This window comes from Leptosomus discolor, chromosome 3 (assembly GCF_034619465.1).
Source record: "Leptosomus discolor isolate bLepDis1 chromosome 3, bLepDis1.hap2, whole genome shotgun sequence".
NCBI lineage: Eukaryota > Metazoa > Chordata > Aves > Leptosomiformes > Leptosomidae > Leptosomus > Leptosomus discolor.
In genome coordinates, this window is record NC_141393.1 from 77,930,994 (window position 1) to 77,953,321 (window position 22,328).

Consider the following 22,328-nt stretch of genomic DNA (forward strand, 5'->3'; position numbering starts at 1 on the left):
AGTTGCAACACAAAAGGCATCACTACAACCCAAGTGTGGGAAGAAGATTTCTCATTGCTTAAAAAGACAGGACCGAAGAAATGAAGCTTGAGACCAGGGCTAGAAAAAGATTATCAGAAGGTTAAATTATGTACGGCCACTAGTAAAAGTAACTGCAGATCTGGGTCTAGGACTCAGGATTCTGGATCTTCACCATCCTTGTATCCCTGCAAAGTGTTCAACAATACAAATAAGTATTTCTCTTATTTCCTTCTAGCACTGTTAAAGAACATCATGACAATGTACTAGGAAGTCATTAAAGACTTAAACCTTGCAGATGAAGACTGTTCAGAAGAAGAAAGTACGTGTTAATATATTACATGACGACACTTTACTTTTAACCTGGAAATGTGAAGGGAAAGTTACTTATGTAAACAGTCAAATTGTAAAGCTTAGTTTAGTGACTTCAGCATAGTTATAGGTACTCTATATTTTCTGCAAAACAGAATGAGATGCTGCAAATTAAGAACTCAAAACAAATACACAGGAAAAAAAAGCGCAACAGTCTTTGAAGAGCAGTGAACCTGGCAAGTATCAGACTATCTTCCTTTCTAGAAAAGCTCCATCTCTGAAGTGAGATTCATTATTCACTTCAGCACATTACACTGCTTCATCCATTCTTCTGCTTTGTATCACCACACTTGACTTCAGGAAAAAAATGAATTAGAAGTGCTAAAGCTACCCAAATCAGGCCTTCATCTGGTGAAGGAATAAAGCAATTGCCATGCAGGAAAATAAAATAGCACAAAGAAAGAAAAGCACTGTATTGTAACGCAGCTATACAGGTAACTTGAATCTCAGTAATTCCTGTCTTCTCAGTGCTTGACTGTGCAAACTGTATCATAATCCTGTATGCCTTAGTAGCATTTAGGCCCTCTTTTGAAAGTACTTTCTGGAAAAAATGGTTTCTTCATTTTTGAGGAAAAGCAATAAACAGTGAAGGATCCCTGCAGATGTTTTTGTAAGAGCTAACAACCTCTCCATGTCACATGTATTTTTCACTCCCCTTTTGCAGTCTATTCTCAAATAGGATTGAGGAGAGGCAAGAAAAACATATTACTGGCTTAATCTCCTAGAAGGACTTGCCTAGACAAGAAATGTTATTTGGATCATAATAGATAAATAATAATTTGTATTATTATATATTATGGACAGACTGAATCTAAAAATATACCAGTATCTGAAAAGGAAACAAACCAGTAACTTTAAACCCCAAAGTCAGGAAATAAGTGTTTTTACTCACTTCTGCACAGGCCCCTGAACGTGAAATCAGACGATTACTGACATAATCAATCATCCAGTCTCCAGATCTTAAATTATCACAAAATGGATGACCCAAATCATTCTTTGGTCTAATGTCTGCCATCACTGACATTAACCCTGAAGACAGAAACCCAACTCTGTATTAAAAGACACACCATTATCACAAACAGCAATTACAATTCAGAAGGAAGAGGTACACAGCAACAGATGCCTTAACTGTATTTAACTATATTACTTCTCCTGATCTGCAGAATGAGTTAGGATACAACTCTATTGTAGCTTCCTCAGTGTACATCCTAGACAGGTATGAAAAATCATTGTGTAATAATTAGCACAACAGAATTCATACGTTTGAGAAAAAATTGACACACCCCAGTAATCCAGTAATGCCTAGGGTCTAATTAATGTGACACTTCACTGCAGGTATATGTATTTTCTGTTTATTATCAAAGAAAGGGCATTGGTATTAAAACACATATTGAAACTTAATTTCGCAGCTTGGAGTATCAAGAGAAGGTTTTTGTTTTAGTAATGTGTGATTTCCTGGGTACAACACTGATTAGTAACACGGTCAAGCAGGAAAAACTGGTTTTTATCCAAACAATAGCACTAGCCATAAAACAGCATTAAGGTATGATCTAGATTGAGCAGCTCTGTTTTACTTTTTTTCTTGACAGAAGAAAGAATACTGAAACTATTACCTTGGAGGCCTGCATACTTCAGCGGTGACCAGTTTGGTATATTGTAACAACCTCCACCATCTTCTTGTTCTTCTGCCTCACACCTATACAATACTTGATTTAGGTCAGCCAAAGTTAGTTTAGATGCAATGCTGAAAAAAAAAAAAATTCCAAACCCAAAAGCAACATTAGGAGGGAAACTGGGAAAGGATTTCACAAACAATTCTAGTTTCAGACTTATATTAAAAGAATCAAATATATACAAGTCTCTCACCACTTAATCTTAGAAAAAGAGTCTGATTTTTCAGGTTCTGAGATGTTCTGCTCAGATCTTTTTTCAGTATTTATTCAGAAACACAGTATTAAGCACAAACCCCGAACAACCATACCCCAACACTGACAAGCACTCCATGTTAGTAAGTCTACTTTAAGCAGCAATCACACAAATTGTGAACAAGAGCCTAGGAAGTTTTAAAGTATCAACCCTGCTTAGTGTAACACCTATAAAAAGAATATCTCAGAGTTTTGGTTGCACTCTGACAACCCAAATCTATCTGCAGTAACAACAATAAAACAATCCTCACTTTAAGTTTACAGACTGTTCTTCAGTCCCACTGTAGTGCTCTCGATGCTACTTTGGAAACTTAAAGAATACTCACGAAGAAAACAGTGTTTTCAATATAGGTGCTGAATGATCATCAGGAAGACTTCCAGATTTAAAGTGAGGGCTGAACTGGATCAAATGATTGCGGAGTACACCAACAGCCTCCTGTGCCTTTGGGTCAAGGCTAACTCTGTAAGTATGAATGCATCACTTGTAGAAATGTACTGCAGTAACTGTTCCCAAGTCTCAAAACAAAGAATCCTATCATTCTATTTTAACCAGCACAGCCATCTGGCAATTATAATAACGTACCTGAATACTATTACACTTCCTGGTGTTAATTTTTCAAATTCTATTTCTTGAACAAATTCATTTGGCCCTTTTATGGCAGTTCCAGCTTGCTTTATAATTTTACTGTCTTTAATCTTAGAAAAAGAAAACACATTTTCAACTGAAATTCAATGGATTTTTTTTCTAATATAAAATATCACAAATTACAAAATACTACATCAGAACATGAGTGAAGAAGCCTAATTACCTGGATATGCTCTCTGAGTTCCATTGTGAAATTAGGCAATCCATTTATAAAACGTGCATCTTTTTTGTAAGGACCAACATTTCTCTCAATAGTCCTAGCCTCAAGTACTACTTCTTCTATTTTTCCTAAGAAAAGTTAAATCACATGGTAGCTGTTAAGATACTTTAAGTAAAAAGTTATTCTTTTGAAAACATGAAGATAAACCTAAAACTAAACCCCTAAATATTCAAAATACAAGTCTCTGTTGTACAGCTAAAGAACAACCAAACATGACAAAACTATGGGGAAGTGTTTTAAATATCATATAAATACTCATTACACATTCACTGGCTGTATTGTATTTAAAACTGCAGTTTTATTATTTTATAATAAATTAACCATAAAATCAGTCAATTAGTGAATTACAACCTGTCTTTTACTGATCACCAGCTCTGTTAGTTTCCTTATCTTTTAGGAGACTGTATCAGATTGGTTTCCAAACTGCAACTACAATGGTTTATTTTCAAAGTGTAACAACTTATTATTAATATTCAAATATTTTAATTTTCTCTACCCTTTCAGTCATCTACAAGATAAGGTCTACAAGTCTTGCAGCCACTTGTAAATGTATTAACATATAATGTGACTTTAAAACAGGTACACACATGCACTCAAAGAACTGAGTACACTTAAAAAGCCAGTTCGGAAAGCTTCTCTTCAGAAATATGTCCACATAATGTGCAGACATCGTTATACTTTGCTACTATTAAGTATAGTAAATACTTTGCATATTATCTTTATATTAACTTACGCAGTACAAAGCTGTTTCTTGTTATTTTTGTAGTTTGAAGATACATCTCTCATATATAAAATACATCTTATATATGGTCATATATAAGAAAGCTAAATAGCAATGACATTGACAAATATGGTAAGATTTTAGCCCTTTTCCCCAGTGTTACAATAAATAGTAATTTGTGTGTGTGTGTCCCACTAACCATCTTGCTGTTAACTATTTCTCACCAGTTCACAAACAAGACAGTAAACAAAACCACACCCTCATGGATGGGAAGCTCCTAGCAGGAAGCACGCTCAATACGAACGCCTTTGAAAACCTGAAGCAAGGGAAGTTTGTTATTGTTTCTTTAACCACTTTTGGTGCATGCACGGTAGTACATATAAAAGGACTGTTATATACTGAAAATTCTCATTGACTTAATGTGTTTGAAGTTAAAAAGTATATATTTAGAATAGATTTAATTTTTGGTACACCTGCCATCTCTTGAAAAGAAATCTGATTACCTGGGATGCACATTTCAGGTACCTCTTTACTGTAGAAGGAAGTTTTAGGATCCCTGAAGGCAGTTCGACTCACAGCCACAACAGACTGGTGTGTGTTAGGGCAATGTCTTGTCACTGCCACTATATCTTCATCAACTTGATCTACATACACCTAGAAAAGACATACCATCGCAACTGTGCTCACTCAGAACACACATGTGGAGAAATCACAGTGTTACCCTCACTTCTTGCCTGATTAAAGCCTTTAGCCCCTAGCTCCTGATGCAGCCTGTTTATGGCCAGCCTTCCTGCTAGAATTCCTGTTTGGAAATTAACTTCACCAGAAGTCAGGTGTGCTGCTGGATTCCATTTTGCATAAAACCTCTCCTCAGATACTACAGAGATCTGTAAAAGAAATGAAGATTTAAGCAAATGTCAACTTCTCTGGAAAAAAAAAAAAAAGCAACCAACCAACTATATAATCAATTCAAATTTCATGTGAAATTGGACAATCTGAAGTAATGCCAGCTAGTAAACTGCTTGGAATTTCAAATAAACAACGTTAACATATCTGTCCTAGGACAAAAATAAAGAACTTTACATTTTTAAAAGTAACTTAAGAGCTAAATTCTAGGCACATACCTGGTGTGGTACTAGTTCATCATAGCCTTTGGTGCTTCCTGTAGCACAGCATGCCATGGAAACAATCATGGCACTAGGAAGAGCATCATATGCAGATCGGTGCTACATTAAAAAATAAATAGGCAATAAATAGTGAAACAAGGACATAATTCATCCCTCCCAATTCAGCATACAGAAGATATACTCAGTTTAACAGAGAAGCTGCTAAATCACATGATCATAATGTTCCAAATCACAACAGAATTATTGAAAAAAATTACTACCAATGCACTAACAAAAGCAACGTAAGAGAAACCCTCAAAAATAAGCATTCCAATTCCCACCACTTTTTCTCTCCTGTAAAACAGGAGCTTTGGAGAAGAGCTTAACAGCAGAGACAGAACCACTGATAGTAGCTCGAATGAAAGAATCAAAACAGCTCATTAAGTAGATTTAGACCCTTTTTCCCTTGACAGACAAAATCTGGAACATCAGGGGGAGCTGTTATAAAGTTTTATTCTCTGCATGGAAACTTGACAATCTGAAACACATTCTTCCTCAATACTGCTCAGGAAAGACATCCAGATCGCACTAAGCCCTCCATGGTTCAGAAATATCAATTCAGAAAACACTAAATGTAAACTTTGTTTTTCAGTTTAGGTGCTTACCTGAATTGGACATTCATTATCATGTGTAATATCCATAAACAGTGCATGAGCAATAGCTGGCATCAAAGGCCTCAAACGTGGCTGAACAAAAGAGCCAACAGGTTCACCTCCAAAGCGATAAACTAACCTTCCCTCTTCATGGCTATTATAAGCAGTCATCGCCTCTAAAGAACAAAATAGGTAAGTGTTTGCTTAAGAATAACTACCATAGAGTACAGCAGGCACAAAGATGTTAATGCAGCGTTTCACAGTTGTTATTTTGGTGCATTCAATCATCAAAAAAAAAGAAAAGAAATCACATAGCTATATTCTCCAATGTGGATACACAACCTTGGAGTATTCCATTCACTAGAGTATGTTAAATTACAGAAAGTTAAGGGAAAAAAGGGAGAAAATAGCAGAGATCTGAAACTTTCTCATAGGCTTTAAGAAACTCATGCAACAAAAATCAGACATGATGCAACACTTGCATAGCAGAACTGTGCTACAACTTCTTTTTCTCTTGCTAGAATAAGAATGAAATATTTAACCTTCTGTGAACTAATGCAGGATGCCTTCTCTTGTTTCACAGCTAGTGCTCTATTTTTTGCTGAGTATCAAAAAAATCACAACACAAAAACTGTACTTCCGATTACACAGAGTATGAAATAAAAAGTGCATAATCCAGAAGAAACCTTTTCCTTGGAAAAAGCACGTCATCTATCATCTCTTGTTGGAAAGAGACCACACACACAGCAAGCCTACCTCTTATTAAGGAGGTAATGCCCAGCCTATTCACAAAGATATTGTCCAGCTCCTCATTTCCTGTGAACAGTTCAGCCACTACATACAAATCGGCTCGCAATTTTCTAGCTGTGTCCAGCATGTACTGCAAAAAGCACAGCCAAAAAAGCCACAGAAAGGGGAAAGGTAGATACAAAAAAGGACAAGTTTCAAAGCTAGGCAGGGATTGGACAATAGGAAAATGCCATGCAGCAAAGATAAATAGAAAGCCAAAATTAAGGAACAAAAAAAGTCGTTACACAGAAAAGGACACACAAACATAAGCAAAAATCAAGAATTAGCATACAACACAGGAGAAGTTAAATAGAACATAAAGAAGAAAAGGTAATTGCATAAGCAAAGAACATGAATATGTAAGGAAAAAAACAAACAAAAAAGCATACCAATGTTAGTTTCACATTAGAAACTCCAAACCATACACAACAATCCTACATAATTTTCAACTGCTTATTGTACCTCTAATCAGGCTGGTAATTCCCAGGCGGTTGACAAAAACATTGTCAATGTACTCACTGCCCGTGAAGAGTTCAGCTATCACATAAAGATTAGGTCTGACTGATCTGGCTGTTGCTAGCATCTCCTATAGATCATAATACATTTTTAATGCAAGACATCCATTGTCAGCTATGTATATGCAATCATTAACATGAATATTAACCAAACACAAATGAGTCACACATTCAGTTCATTAAAAATATTAACAACAGGTAAGATTCAGAAAACCGTATTTATATTTCACAGAGATTATTTATGGACTGAGTAATTCTACGAAATTCTCTGAAGATTTTAAGCTAATTACAACGTTGTTTTTAAACAGAATCTCAGATAAAAGAGATACCTGCAAGGTAAGAAATCTGAGGAAGACTTCAGTGTAAGCCTCAAAGTTACCATTCAAAAAAATAGTAACAATAAATGAAAGAATGGCTGAAGTTTTGAAATGACTGCATTTAAGAGCCACTTAGAACTTTTGTGTGGGAAAAACAACTTGTTTCAGAGAGCTCTTCATAGACTTAGTTACCTAAGTAAGCTAAGACTAAGCTCTAACAAGCTGCACTACTCAAATCTATTTAAAGCTAATTTGCTAGGTAAGTACAATTTCTGGATGCACTCAGCTCCATGGTAAATGGTAAGCACTAATCTTAGCAATAAGCCTGCCAGACTAAAGGTTTTGCAGGTGCTCTTTACCAATTTTTAAATTCTGGGAAGTAAACCACTTCCTGTTTAATTCAGCATAGCAAAATATGTATGGCAAAGAAACACCAAGACTTGTAACCAAGTCTTGGCAATGACCCCAGCTAAAACTGACATACTGGATACTGGCAGTCCTGCACTAAGTCCATAGCTGCGTGAGGGGAAAGTTAGCCAGGTCCATCTGCAATATTTCAGCTAAAGTAGAGAATTAAGAGATACAATAGCTACACCACTCCACTAACTGTTCAGAGTAACTGAAACTGTATCTAAACATCAGCAGTCAACAAACTTTGCTTATGCTATGAGGAAGATTCATTCACACGCAAACTCTGCCATGCAGATCCTGCAGATTTTATAGCAACAGTGCAGGAATTATTTCACAGACAGGAGCTGTTTTATAATAAACACGCTTAATTTTGCGTACCTCAGCTACATGAATAGGTGTTGAGTGACAGTTGTCAAGACGAACACCATGGAAATATTTGGCAGTCATTTCAGTGTATTTTTTCATATGTGCCCAGAGGTACGGACAGTCTTCAGGTTTATTACCGTAACGCAGTTTCACACTGTCTCCCCAACAAATAAGCTCTCTTCTCAGGTAAACATTTGAACCTGTAAGGGAAATAAATTCACTATTGCGTGTATAGATGTATAGTATTGAATGTGCACCAAAATGAAAATGTGGTATTTCATTTTCTACTGCTGAAGAGTAGGAGAACACTGTGATGAAGAGTAAAAATTCTAACAATAACCATATCAACTCAAAATCTATACACCCTACACTGATGTATAATTTCAGATTACTCCAAGGGTATATTTAACTTCTATAGTGATATTGAAATAATTTTTCAGATTGAAATCAAACCTCTTTTAATTCTTCAGTATAAAAACTACACTTGAGGAAAAAAAAAAAGAAAAAAGCAGCAAACAAATGAACAAAACTAGTAGTTCAGTTGTTTAGACTGGCCAAATTCAAAAAAGCATCTCACTGTTATGGTAAATTAACTGCCACAGCCACAATTTAAAATTTTATTTTCTGTTAACAGCAGACTGTGACGATGTAAGGCAACTTTCCAAAGTGCTTAAGCAGGTAGGTCACTTAAATGGACAAAGTCCCTAAATAATTTTTGTGTGTATGAAAATATTTATCCTCCATCCATGTACTATTTTTGCCTTCTTTTTGATACAATTAAAAAAAAAATCTTTAAATCTGAGTTCACCTGTAATATACTTACTGCACAGAATATACTAACAGATTATTATACTAACTGTGACAAAGACTTAAATAACCAGTCATACCTAAAAAAGTGACTTCTGTCCTATATAAATCATGTACTCCATAAGGGCAGTAATATAATTTAAAAAACAAACCCACCAGCCCACCAAAACCCCACGCTATTTGCAACACGTAACAACCATGGAATTGCCAATAATCAGACCCCACAGAAGAGAAATACAATTATTTTTGAGCCATCAGTCTTCTGAAGGTTTATTTATAGTCATCTTAATCTAAAACTGATCAAAGCACGAACAGGGTCAGCACCACTCGGGATGGGTAAGACATAGCTACTCCATGGCTTTCTGCTGCTCCTGGACCAGCTATACCGATGCACCACCACAGCTATTTTAGTGGTTGAACCTTGAATTAGATCAGGAAGCTTGTTCAGCTGAAAAGTAATCCTGCCTTAGCAGAGATTATTTTTCAGACAGACTCATTTCCTAAGGCTCACATTATGGACACCTAAGTGATTTGGCCTATGCAATGAAAGACACACAAGAGTATGCAGCCAGTAAGTATAGAGCAGGGATTGTAAGTCACCACTACTTCCAAAAATATTCACTTAAGCACAGCCCACCTTTTATCTTTACTAATGGCAACATAGCTACACGGACAGAAAAATCTGCTTTCTTTCAACGTACACCATGATTATTTTTTTTTTTTAAGGGCAATTTACAGAACTAGCTGCATTTGTTTTGCAATTCCTATATTTGTGCCCTTATGTATCATCTTTTCACACTGCATGCTCAGTTGAAATAATGTTTGGCATAAAACAAAGGTATAACACAAGTATCAAGCAGTCAAAAAGCTGTAGGTGAATTAAGAGAGAAAACTCAGTAATGGAGGTTAGGTATGTTAATAAAGCCAGTGACTGAAGGAAAAAACACAACAGTCTGCCCAGGAGAAAAGGCAATTAGCTGAAAGGCAACTGAACAAAACCACCCTTGAAATGCATATTATCGTCATCCTTGCGAAGAAGAAAAAAGTAAATAAAAAAGCAGTGGAAGGGCTGTATATTATTTTGCAGAAATGAGGTGTTTGTTAACTCCTGATCATTCTGGAGTATCAATCAGATTATCTTCTAAGCAGACAAACTCTTAGATAGAAGTTTTCAATTAGAATTAAACTGGCCTTTGTTTACAAAGTGAATTTCTCCTCTGAAAACAGGAGTTGTCAACCTTACTTCTATCAGATAACGATGCTGACCCCAAAGGAGGCAGAATACAGTATTTTAGTGCATGGTGATTTCATACCCTTCCAAGTAATCTGCATTCTTAATTTGCATTAGCTGGGTCATCTCTTGACTGCCTGACTGCCACTCACTGGACCTTTCAAGGATGCAGTAAATTACTATCCACCTTTTTATTGCATCAGTTTTCTGCTACACTGTCGTCTTATGGAAATGTCAACAAGCAGTGGTGTTAGAACAAAGTACAAAGTAAGCAACAAAGACAATGGCAAAAGTGGAGAGGCAGGATGTCCCCACTGCAGTGCCAGAAAGCTGGTAATTCCCCTCCTAAATCTTGCAAAACTCTACCTCAAATCCCAGTTCTTACAGTTGATCTGTATGCTGACTGGGAAACTAAAGTGCTGTAAACTGAGTATCTGCTACTCTACAGCTTCATAGGAATACCTCTGGAAAAAAAAATAGATTAAATAAAATCATTTTTGCTTTGGCTAAAATATCAGAAGTTTTATAAGATGATTCAAAGTTCTTTTACAAACCTGGTTCTGCAAAGTTTCTAAGAGGATCATCTCCCATAACCCAGCCATTATGAGCCATGAAATAACAAGCTTTATCCGGCTGATGTATCATAGTTTCTTCTTCCTCCACAGTCAGCTCTTTGAATGGATAAGTAAAATACCTACAGAACAGAGAGGCAATTTTAAAAAAAAAAAAAAGCCACATAAGGTAACCTAAGCTGAAATTCATTGTCTTTGAAGTTAAAATATCTGCTATGAACTGGCTTGTAGATAAAACAAGATACAAAAAAAGCTAGACTATAAGTGACAGGGAGTTTTCTATTTTGCAGCATGCCTTGAAGGAGAAAGGACAGGTGTTGCCACTATCTTGGTGTCAGCTGGTAATGTAAGATTAAAGCCCTAGCTCTTCAGATACATGAGTGGCATCAAGTACATCAAACTTGAACAGTGCAAGCTTTCCTAGTTCCACCCTTCTTCCACCTACAATAGCTATTTGCACTATGTAAGGCTTTGATGTGTTCCAAGTACTGTTTTGTTCTCTCTGGTCACATTTGTTCATTAAACAGTTATCACTGATGCTTACAAAAGACAGTCAATTCATTAAGTGGCATTTGTCCATGGGAAAGAAAACACATACTTGTACATATAAATGTATACCTTTAATGAACTTTGAACTCACTTTCCCTGGACAAATTCTAAAACAAAACAAAACAATACCTGGTAACTAAAGGATGTTTTCTACCGATGGGACCCAGCTTAGGACCATCACCAGCCAGTCGTTCATAAACCACAGTCCCCACAAGACAAGTGACAGCCTAGAAGTAATTAAATTATGCATTATTGAAATGCTTGCATTTATTTGCAATTTAAAACGATTCAGCATTAAAACAGAGTAACTATAAGACCTGCTCTTGATGGTGATTAGTTTGTCTGTACTGTTCAGCATTCAGTTCCTCAATCCTCTTGCGAAACCAGTTACAACATTCTTCTATTGCAGCTGGTCCATTGCTTATCAGGAGGACATTAAAAGCAGAGAACAATTAGAATAATTTATTCTTAAAACATGCAGTATACATAACTAAAAGAAATGAAAAATTAAATTTTTCCCATTACTGAATAGTTTAATTTATTTGTTTCCGCAAATTTAGCTACGTTTGTGATTTTAACTTGTAATCAATAATACAATACCTGTGTGGTATGAATGTTGCCAACGCTATATTCATATCTACAGTGCAGCCAAATCGCCTATAATCAGGGTCCTGAACTATTTGAAGATGTTGATTTGGATCAGATTTAGTGCTCATTTTGCCTAAGAACAAGATAGAAAAGAGTATTCATAAAGTAAAAATAGGAATTACACTTAAGAGACATACAACTTTCATAATCCTAGCATAAGCAAGATATGGGTAGATAAAGGCTTTGAAGGGGTGCAAAGCCCTCAAAACATTCTTGTATGTTTAAATCAGCACAGCAGATTTCTCACATAGCAAAAAATCAGGATTATTTTGTTTTCCAGCTTACTGTTAAGTTTACCTATAAGTTTATTGAAGTATAAATATACAATCCACATGCTTCAGCAACATACTCTTCCTTTACCTTGAGTTAGAAGGGTTCTAAATTGCTGCACAGCTTTGTTAACATCCACTTGGAAAAATTCCCACAATTTAATTTTTGGATATATATCTTCCCAAATTATTTTACGGATACACTGTAAAAATAAAAATCATGTTAGTTAATAATGTTGATGACTGAGATAATTAAGAAAAGCTACGTGCTTGTATGAATTACTAAGAAACTGGCGAGTAGAGGGTTATTTCCTTAAATATATCTGCAAAGTCTACACCATTTTTGTGTATTTCCACAACCTTCAAAATATCAAGGGTTTATTCAGCTATTTATAGCGTTCATTAGCTTATACTTAGTCCTGGTTCACTTACATTCAGGTGTTGATCATTTTCAATCAAGGGAGGGACCCCTTTAGCAATATACTTTCCGTCAGCCACCATACAGGTAAAGTGCCACAGAGCTCTATCCAAGACCCAAGCTGGCTTCAGGTGAGGAGAATTTACAAGGTTATAGCCACATTCTGGGTGCATCCTGAGCCATTCACTGTTAGTAGCTTATTCAAGAAAAGGAGGAAGGGGGGGAAAAAAAAAAAAAGAAAAAAGTAAGTACACAAGCTGAACACTTAGTTGTTTTGTGCAAATGTCTTAACACCAAGGAGTTAAGGTACTACGGCATGTATAGTTAGTTCACACTTCAACTAAAGTTTTCCATGCCGATAGAAAACCATGTCTTATGCACAGGTGTGCAGTACTAATAGGCATTCGTCTTGCAGAGACTGCAGAGAAACTTTTTGTTAGTTACATAAAAATTTGCAATAGTACCACCAATTCGAAAACACTTACATAAAAAAGGAATCCCATTTTTGTTACAGAAAATACATCAAATAAGGGACATGAAATGCTCTTTGTGTGTTGAAAGCCAAACATAAGTCCCAAGCCAAGACTTAAGTTGGCCTAAGCTGTTCATTTTTTAATATTCTTAACCCTATCAGATGATACACACACAGCCAGCATGCACACTGCCCAAGGAATAATTAATGAAAAACTTAGTTAAAAGGGCTTTTAAGAAAGGATGAGCTGTGACCATTATATACATAAGATGAAGCAGAGTGGTGGGAAGAGATGCCACCAAGTCTGACACAGGAAGAGGAGTGCACTGTGTGGTGCATACAAATGGAACACTAGTTCAGATCAAACACTACACTCTACTGTGGCTATTTTCTAAACTTCCCTTGTAGCATTAACAAGCACCAGAAGAGATGCTGAACATTAAGAATTAATTCAGAGAAGGTAAGGAGCCTTCACTAGAAAACAGATCTAAAATTCTAATATAGACAACAGTGTGCATGCAGCAGTATGAGTAAATACATATATAGAAGAGAGAATTTTGATTTTGGAAGTATGACAATGAAGAAAAATCCTCAAGAGTCAATTTCTTTCCATTTTTGGAACTGTCCTAAACACCGTTTAACTGAAAATAATTGTCACATTCTTCTTCATTAGTCTCTGCAATTGAAAAACTAAATGTAAAAAAAAAAAAAAAAAGGGCCCAGAATGCACAAGAACAAAAAATTATTTTTACTCAGGTTTTACAAGGTTTCTTTAAAATAATTTCTCATAGAAATGTCTTATTAATCCAATGTTTTATAAGAGCAGAGAAAAATAGAAATAGCACTTCACACAAGGGAAAACATATTAACAAATTATCATATTGGGAACATGAACAGCGAGCCATTACGGTGTCCAAAATTATAGCAGCACAATTAACAGCTAAGCCCCAAGTTTGCTTAGTTCGAAGAAGTTCAAACATAAATGTCAAAGGGAAAGAAAAGAGTGTACTCTCTCAGTCTATAGTATGAACAGCTCTTCTGAACATCCACTTACATTATATCTCAAGGCCATTATGAACATAGCAAAATTCCATCTTTATAAGGTCAAATCATTTGTGGAAATTAAGATCTTCATGGTTTAAATGCCACCTACAGCTAAACCCCACCATATTTATTTGAAAGTTACATAAAGTTCAGGCTGTTAAAGGCTTTTCTAGGCCAATCAGATCCCCTCATCTTTTTTTTTTAAAAATACATTTTTCTCCAAAAAGCAAACCTGGCTTACTCTATTCATCTAGCAAGAACCATGACTTACTATAAAGGACTCATGACTAAATACAATTCTAAAAAGACAATATATCCTTTAAATCTAAGGTATTAGGCATGCAGAAGAAAAAGTCAACAGGCCTTCCACTAATTCTAGTACGGAACAGAATAATATTTTCTAATCAGAAGGTAAGCTCCAATGATTCACAACATAACACGAAAAGAAATCTAATTCTGCAGAAAAAAATTTGCCTCAAACATCACCTGTGATTAAATTTGTTAGTGAGGCAAAAAATACACATAAGTACAAAATATGGAAATATTAAGATGAGTAATTACAGAAAACAATTTCTAAAATTAACTAAATTTTTAAGAAAGTAATTTCACATTTTTCAAAGGACTAATTCACTGTTATATAAATGAAACTCAAAGTTAATATTTAGTAGTGATGCTCACTGCCCAAGATGACTTTTTTCCCTCCCCTTTATAAAGCTGAGAAAAGGTGGTGTTTGGAGTGATTAGTCAAGTGCTTGGAAGCAGGCTTTATTCAAGTGTTAAATTGCAACTAGACAACAGTAGCCTCTTCTGAAAGATACAGATATAATTAATTTCAGTTTATTTTTATTACTTTGTTACAGCCACCGAAAGCTCAGGGAAAAAAAAAACCACAACAACAAACAAAACAGAAAAACAACTCTCCTTTTTCTGTTTCCAGGTGAAAAGTAAATGGTTCTTATTTGAGGGTGTTTGAACACTTTTAAGAAAATGGCAGCCCAAAAAGGGCACATCTACCCAGTTACCAGGCAGGGCTTGCAAGTTTATCTGCGATACTCCTGCTAACATGCCAAAGGTGCATCTATATTTAACATCAGCGCATGCATCTACTTTAAAAGTAAAGGCAGGCAATAGATGCTGGCTTTCACTAGAGCCTAACAGAGACTTTAACACCAAAACCTGATTCCCACCATTCTCTACTGTGCAAGCAGTCTGTTCTCCGCTCCAGTGTAAAAACCAAACACCTGAGCTTATCCACTGAGTACTGAAAGTGAGCTGTCTGACTTTGAACAGCAACAGAGGGGAAGCATTGCCATTTTTATACAGTGGTCTCAGCTAGAAAGCAAAACTACCTACGGATACAACCACTGTAAGCTGAGGGGTCATGGGCTGTTAGAATTATCAGCATTAGAGGATTTACTGTGAGACAACTTAAGCTTTTAATGCAGACATGCTGCAGAATTAATAACGATGTGCAAGTATCCATAATCTGCTCAAAATAACTGACTATACATTTTGTGCCTTTTAGATTCAAATGGTCTAAGAAATATGTCTTACAATTAAATTACCCTAATGTGCAGGGATGAATTAATTTAACTACTAGAAATTACTGTTTAATTAAAATACACCCCCTGGCAAAGTTAAGGTAAATTTCCATCTAATGAAGATCCAGACAAAAGGAACCCCAAAAACTATTTCCCTGTTTTCTTATTTCAAAAGCCCCCAGTAAAGCTCCACAGGCATATACAACATTATCGCCTACTCAAGACATTTATCAACATGTCTTCCTGCTTACGCTAAATTTGGCATTTAACAAAGTCTGGAGTCAGGTGCAAATCAAGAGTGTTGATTACAAACAACGAAGAGGGGGGAAAATATTCGAGTTTGAAAGCAGGAAACAAAGTCATCAGGTTAATGATGTAAGTCAGAACCGTGGTCATCTGACTATTTCCATCCTGTTAGAAGACACTTCAAAACATCCCTTCACCATAGTATAAATGTTTAGTCACCCATCCCAGTGAAGATTATGTGGAACTCTGAATGTAACCTGAAAAATTCCTTCTACAAATGTAGCCAAATAGCATGACATTTTTCTTCCCAGATGTATTTTGGAGACTAAGAGTTAGTTTGGAGTTAGGTATTTCTATCCATAAAAATATTCTCCTTGGTAGCATGCAAATATACACAGTAAAAAGACAACAGGATCTCAAGCACGTGTGAGAAACTGGACTTGTAGTTGGCAAAGTGCAAGAAATTTTTTATCCAAAATTGGGAGAATGTTTAACAGCCCAATTCCCTCAGACACATGGCCAATAACTATACTTAGTAACTTTTCAACAGACAGACAGGGCAAACAAGAGGGCCCACACTGCATTGCAGACTGATTGGATAGGAATGTTTGGCAGCAGTCAACACCAAAGAACTAAAGCAAATAAAGCCTGAAATTCACTGATACCTCTGGTTAGGGTTTTTTAAAGCCTCAAAGGACTGTAACATCAACATACATAACCATTTGTTGTACTCTCTACTATGAGAAGGCTAATCATTGTGATCTCTAGGATAACAGCATAAGATGAAAACTGCATTATAAACATAATCAAAGTAAACTCATTATCCAAATAATCTACAAAATTACAAATGATGAAGTACTATAATTTAAATTTCATCAGATCGTACTGAAGAAAACCCACTGAAGAAAATCCCTCAAGAAATTAAGAGAAGTAAAGCCTTCAATGTATTGGCATATCTATGCTTAAAGAAATCCCAGCCCAAATACAAAGCTACTTTTTTCCCCCTCTTTCCTCACAGACTGTGCTGTAACATTTCCTCCATTGCTTAATCCTAGCCTCTTGTCCCTATTGTTTGTTGTCTGCATACTACATCCAACTTAGAGCAGCTACAAGAATAATATCCTGTTTAACAAGAAAGTACTCAGTTTATGTTCACCAAGTAATTCATAACACAGATTCCATTCATTTATGTGGGAGCTGCACACTGCAGATCATAAAAATAAGCATATTGTAAAAATAGACACATGCACAGTTCATTAATTCTCTCTAAGGGCTCTATTCAGTCTTTCAGTAACAATACTAGATTCTTTTACATCTGTTATGGAGACGTATCAGTCATAATCGTAAAGAGTTGTCCTGGATTTGAGAGATTCAAAGACAGAGACAATGAAGTTACTTAAAACAGCTACTAAAAGATGGGTTCAAGGGGGGAAAGTTAAAGGAAATAATGAAATACAATTATAGGACCAATCTGCTTACTAACACACACAAAAATCATACCAGTATGATTGTAGACTACATCTGTGATGCAAAGCATATTCCATTCGTTTTTCAGTTTTTCCACAAGAGCTCCTATATCGCTCCAAGTGCACGTTTTATTATGGCTGGAAAAGTCAGGATTTACTTCTAACTGATCAGCCAGTGAATAACATGATCTAGACAGTCCAAGCTTCTGCAGTGGTGTAAAATGAATCATGTTGTAACCTATGTAATAAGAAGCCATTTATTTAATAAGAAAAACAAATTTCAGTCAAAGTTAATTGAAAGAAGCATAGTAAACTACGGTTATAACATATACTTAAAGCTAGTGTTTGGAGTAACGAGTGCAAATTAATTTGAATCTTCCCCTTGAAATTCTACATAACACAAGCTTTAAAAATCACCCTGTCAGTTCTACAAACTTCCAAGTCTACCTGAACTCAAAACAAATAAACAAAAGTGGTTTTCTGTACGGGGAAATCCCTGAATTTTTGCACCTCTGCAAACACTTTAATCATTTCTCTCACTTAATCTGTGAACTAAATTGAATCTAGTGGAAAATATTGAATCTACAAACTAAAGAACAAATGAGCTATTTACACTGAAGCTCTTCAGCGTAACTTTGTTTTTTGATCATAAGACAAAAACATATACCCTTTAATATGTGTATTTGCGTTACCTGTTTCTTTTGCAACTTTAAGCCTATCCTCCCATTCATGAAACGGTCCCAGACACTTAGCGAGGAACGTCTGGAGTGTAACACAATCCAAAGGTAACACATGATTATCAGCTCCAACATGCAAAATAGGATCCACAACTATGTAACCTCCGCCACTTTTTTCATTTCTAGGAAAAATTAATTTTCATTAGTATAGTAAAAACCGATTGTACCAGCCAGTTTCAGAAAGAGAATCCAATAAACACAGCAATTTCAAAACCACAGTAGCCCAGTACAGTCGTTGGGGGGAGGTGGGGAATAGGACTGCAGGGCACCTGAAGAGAATAGGAAACACTGCAGAGTCTTTTAAGCATCATCTTTCTATTGGACTTACAAGAATACAATTGGGACACAGAGCTTTAAACTCTCTGCAAAAGTGAGATACCTTTCTTGTTTTCTGAGACAGGCTACTGGTTCCTCCTTTTAGAACATGGCCAGAAACAAAGAAAGTATAACTGCCCATCTTTTGTACAGAGACCTCCATTTGGAGCACCAGCCTTGGGAAGATACCCGAGCTACAAGCCCTTTTAAGCCTGAGGGAATTTAACCACCCATCCTCCAGAAACACAGAGTACCAGTGTACAATCGTTACAGATACTGGCATTCTCTTCTGCGCTTGTCCTGTTGCAACGAAGGAGGAAGTGAAGAATATGAAGTAAAGAATGCTAGAACCTCTGTCCAAGAGAGAGAGAAAACAACCTTCAAAGTCAGAGAAGAAAGCACAAATTAATCATTCAGATACTTAGAATGCCGATGACTTTGAAAGCCTGTAAAAACGGCTTGCCTTTCCAACATTCACAGAAAACCGATCAACTTTGTTCTGTATATTGTCCAGAATATTTTGCATCAGGAAGTATGAAACAACCACCACAGCTACTGTCTTTCATCAGCAGATTCAGATAGGGCCATGGTTGCAATTTGAAAAATGGATGGGAAAAATGTTTTCATTCTTAACAGTGATTTCTTCAGGTTAAAATGTAGACCAAGGGAGCAGACTGCATGTAGCTATAAGCACAGAATTTCACTTACCCAAGACTGAAATAGTACTGGTATGACCCAGAAATTTGGAGATCCAGCTTGCAGTACTTGTCAGAGTCATCTTCTTTTCCTGTGGGATTGTGCCATGATAGTGTCCTGAACTTGTGGCGATCAAATACTTCTCCAGAAGCTGGATAATTTGTGTACACAGTAACAGGCTTGCCTTGAAGGGTTGGGCCCAATCTGAACTGTAGTTCAAAACCTCAAGAAAAAAAAAAAAAAAGACAAAATCACTTTATCAGGAAGACTAGATATTTGTTTTCTGTAATTACAAATCGTAATTTGATGTTAAGAAGAGTGAACCACCATATCTGCCAAGAATTTCAGCAGAATAGTGTATTTCTACAGCATCATCTCTCCCTACTTTCCTAATGTTCTTTGCACACTTTACATATAGTCCTTCTCCTTCACCTATATGGCACTATCCACCTTCTTTCCAAGTTGCTCCTCTTTGGTATATAAAAAGTCTTAAAAACAAAATAGAGCAAACATCATGATCGTAAGACTACATACGATTTTATGCAGACTCTGGATTACATACAAGTATTTAGGTTTACCAAATGTATATACTAAGCTGACCCACAAAAACATCTGAAAAAAATTAGGAACATATTTCAAAACAGAAAATATTTCAAATCCCTTCACTCTCCACTGAGGGTTCACGAAACACTAAATTCCTTATGCTTTTAACTGTAAAGTGACATACACTCGTGTGCAATCTACAAAGTACAAACAAACCGTAAAATTTCCAGAGAGCTCAACAAACCAAAGGAAATTTTGTCTACGTGCTGCAGGTCACACACACATAAGCAAGAGCAGTATTTAGGTTTAAGATACCCATGATAATGAGAAGGAAGTTAAGTTAAAATATTAGGACCTAAAACCATAGTGTAGTCTGTCCAGTTGGATATGAAAAATTCCACTTAGGTTTCAGAATAGGTTTCCACTTGCAGATACAAGGGCCACCATCATGTGCATGGCTAATTACAGGGTCCTTTGAAGTGACTGAAACAAGTGTAACTGCTTGCACAATAGCTTTCACTAAGTTACATGCCAGTGATGTAGTTAATTGTAGTAAAACACCTACTAGCCCTAGCAGCCTCCAAAATTGGGAGTAAAAGAAATCTATTTGTGAAAAGAGCAAGTTATTAACGCACAGATAATGAATTATAAAGTATTAAAAAAACCCTGAATGATGTAAAGTTCCAGTATCTTAAGTTGAAAGAGTCACTTGCTTATTAAGTAGAATCATGGGGACTCCAATACCAAATTCAATGCCTGAATGAATACATTCAAATGGAAGTTTCACCAAGCTCGCAGTTTCTCTTATTAACATAATCACCACTGCACCAAAAACCACCATGTAAAGCAGTGTATTTAGGATCTGATCGTAAACGTCAGGTAAAATGAAGCTCATCTGACCGCAAAAAAAAGAATAAAATAAATCTTACATTAAAAAAAAAAAATCACTTTTGAAAGGTTAAGTATACTCTTCCCAGTACTGTTCTGACATTTTATCATTTTATTACAGGGATTACTAAAATTAGAGCACAGGGATATATGCCATTGATATCTTATTTCCTGCAACAGTTATACTGACATCAGGAATGCTGTGCTCAAAATTAGCTATGCCCTCTCAGAGACTGCTACCAGCAGAGGCACTTTGAGTGTTTTGACAGCCACGCACTTCTGTGTGCCTCCTTCCAACAAAATTTACACAGTTCGAAGGATGAGTTAAAAATGCAGGTTAGGGTCAATTCTGTACTTCTTCACTACTGACATTTTCTTAGATTAGACTGTCAGAAAATTTTTAAGTCAGTATAGCTGAACAGAATTCTTAGTCTCAAAAATCAAAGATCTTGTTCCTCCACCAATCACTTTGATATTAGGTTCCTAAATCAGTAATATAAAGTAATAAACCCTACAAAGTTTCATAAGTAATAAAAATTGTTGCATCATTACAAATGGTTTCTAAAGTCAGTAGCTTTAGTTTTATAGCCTGAATTTGCTGATCAGTGTAATAGTGGACCAATTAGTGGGGTGGGTTTGGTTTGGGTTTTTTTTTCCAAATAGACTTACAAACATATTCAGAGAGAAATAAAGTCAAGTTCTTAGAAGTATGCAGCCAGAAACACAGCACAGCTATAAGAAATCTGATAGGCAAGGTAAGATTTAGGAGGAGCTAAAGATCCCATAGTCTGAAGCATTACCTCAAACTTTGCATTGTTAGTATTACTGCTGTGTTTCAAAATTATAATATTAAAGATGGGGTGCTGCATGACACATTGCAGATAAATACTAGAGAGCTTGACTTATGAGGAATTTTTCAGTTTACTGGAGTACAGGTTATAAAAGGAGAGGTCTTGTCCTGCAGGGCCTGTCTAAAAAAATGCTTTGCACTTCATTCCCTTGTAGACTGACAGCTCCTAGCCGATCTGCTCTTCATTTCTCGAGAGTTTTACGAGTCAGACCAAAGCACGACAGGAGCCCGTGGAGCTCTGCAGTGGAAGCAAGCACGTCAGAAACCGTTTCGTATTAAACCAAGAAAACAAACAAACAGAAAACCACCGTCGCAGGCGGGAGCTCCCTTTCCAGCGCTGCCCGAAGAAAGTGGCGAGCTCCCGGCCATTTCCCTTTCACCCGGCCCCGGGGGCTCCCCGCCGAGGAGGAGGAGGAGGTTGAGGAGGCCGCAGCCCGCCGCCCCCGACCTACCTTGCTCCAGCCTGAAGAGGGTCTTGTCCAGCTTCTCCATCTCGCTGAGGTGCAGCAGCCGCGTCTCCTTACCGCTCGGCATGGCTGCGGCCGTCTGTCCGGCGCTCCTCCCGCGCCAGGAGACTCACTTCGGGGAGGGAGAAGCGAGCCCTGCCATGGGGGAACACAGACAAAAACCCACAGGTCAGCGGCGACCCCCGGGAGGACGGCGGCCGCTTGGGAACGCCTCACGCCGCCGGTCTCGCTTACATGTTCCCCAGCCCCGGGGGAGTGAGGAGCCGAGGCGCGGCAGGGCGGGGAGGAGGGGGAGGAGGGGATGAGGGAGCTGTCAGGAGGCACCCAGCCCTCCCCCGGCCGGCGACCGCCGCCAGCAGCACCCAAGAGCAGTTCCCCGTCCCACAGCGCGGCCCGGCCCGCAGCCAGAGCCGCGGAGGTGCCCCCAGCCCGAGCCGCCCCCGGAGGGGGGGGGGGGGGGGGGGGGGGAGCCTGACACCTGTCACTCTCCCCGCTCGCCCCGGTGCTGCC

General features: G+C 37.2%; 1 protein-coding gene across 8 annotated transcripts in view; it reads right to left on the reverse strand.

Moving 5' to 3' along the window:
- AGL (amylo-alpha-1,6-glucosidase and 4-alpha-glucanotransferase) overlaps positions 1 to 21,885 on the reverse strand; it is a 35,997-nt gene extending 14,112 nt beyond the window's left edge. Inside the window, exons 1-21 of one of the 8 annotated variants that reach the window (XM_086463509.1) lie at positions 21,804 to 21,885; positions 19,083 to 19,293; positions 18,015 to 18,181; positions 17,357 to 17,560; positions 12,568 to 12,749; positions 12,227 to 12,338; positions 11,819 to 11,939; positions 11,536 to 11,638; positions 11,348 to 11,445; positions 10,652 to 10,791; positions 8,072 to 8,259; positions 6,418 to 6,541; positions 5,674 to 5,837; positions 5,027 to 5,128; positions 4,637 to 4,789; positions 4,406 to 4,556; positions 3,125 to 3,249; positions 2,899 to 3,011; positions 2,642 to 2,776; positions 2,004 to 2,134; positions 1,283 to 1,419 (exon numbers count right to left, since the gene is read on the reverse strand). In XM_086463509.1, the coding sequence (XP_086319635.1) occupies positions 1,283 to 1,419; positions 2,004 to 2,134; positions 2,642 to 2,776; positions 2,899 to 3,011; positions 3,125 to 3,249; positions 4,406 to 4,556; positions 4,637 to 4,789; positions 5,027 to 5,128; positions 5,674 to 5,837; positions 6,418 to 6,541; positions 8,072 to 8,259; positions 10,652 to 10,791; positions 11,348 to 11,445; positions 11,536 to 11,638; positions 11,819 to 11,939; positions 12,227 to 12,338; positions 12,568 to 12,749; positions 17,357 to 17,560; positions 18,015 to 18,181; positions 19,083 to 19,293; positions 21,804 to 21,885 (2,943 nt within the window). Of the gene's footprint in view, positions 1 to 1,282; positions 1,420 to 2,003; positions 2,135 to 2,641; positions 2,777 to 2,898; positions 3,012 to 3,124; positions 3,250 to 4,375; positions 4,557 to 4,636; positions 4,790 to 5,026; positions 5,129 to 5,673; positions 5,838 to 6,417; positions 6,542 to 8,071; positions 8,260 to 10,651; positions 10,792 to 11,347; positions 11,446 to 11,535; positions 11,639 to 11,818; positions 11,940 to 12,211; positions 12,339 to 12,567; positions 12,750 to 17,356; positions 17,561 to 18,014; positions 18,182 to 19,082; positions 19,294 to 21,803 lie in introns of all 8 variants that reach the window. The other 7 variants (XM_086463508.1, XM_086463511.1, XM_009949711.2 and 4 more) reach the window with 7 other exon arrangements.
- Positions 21,886 to 22,328: the final 443 nt, after the last annotated feature.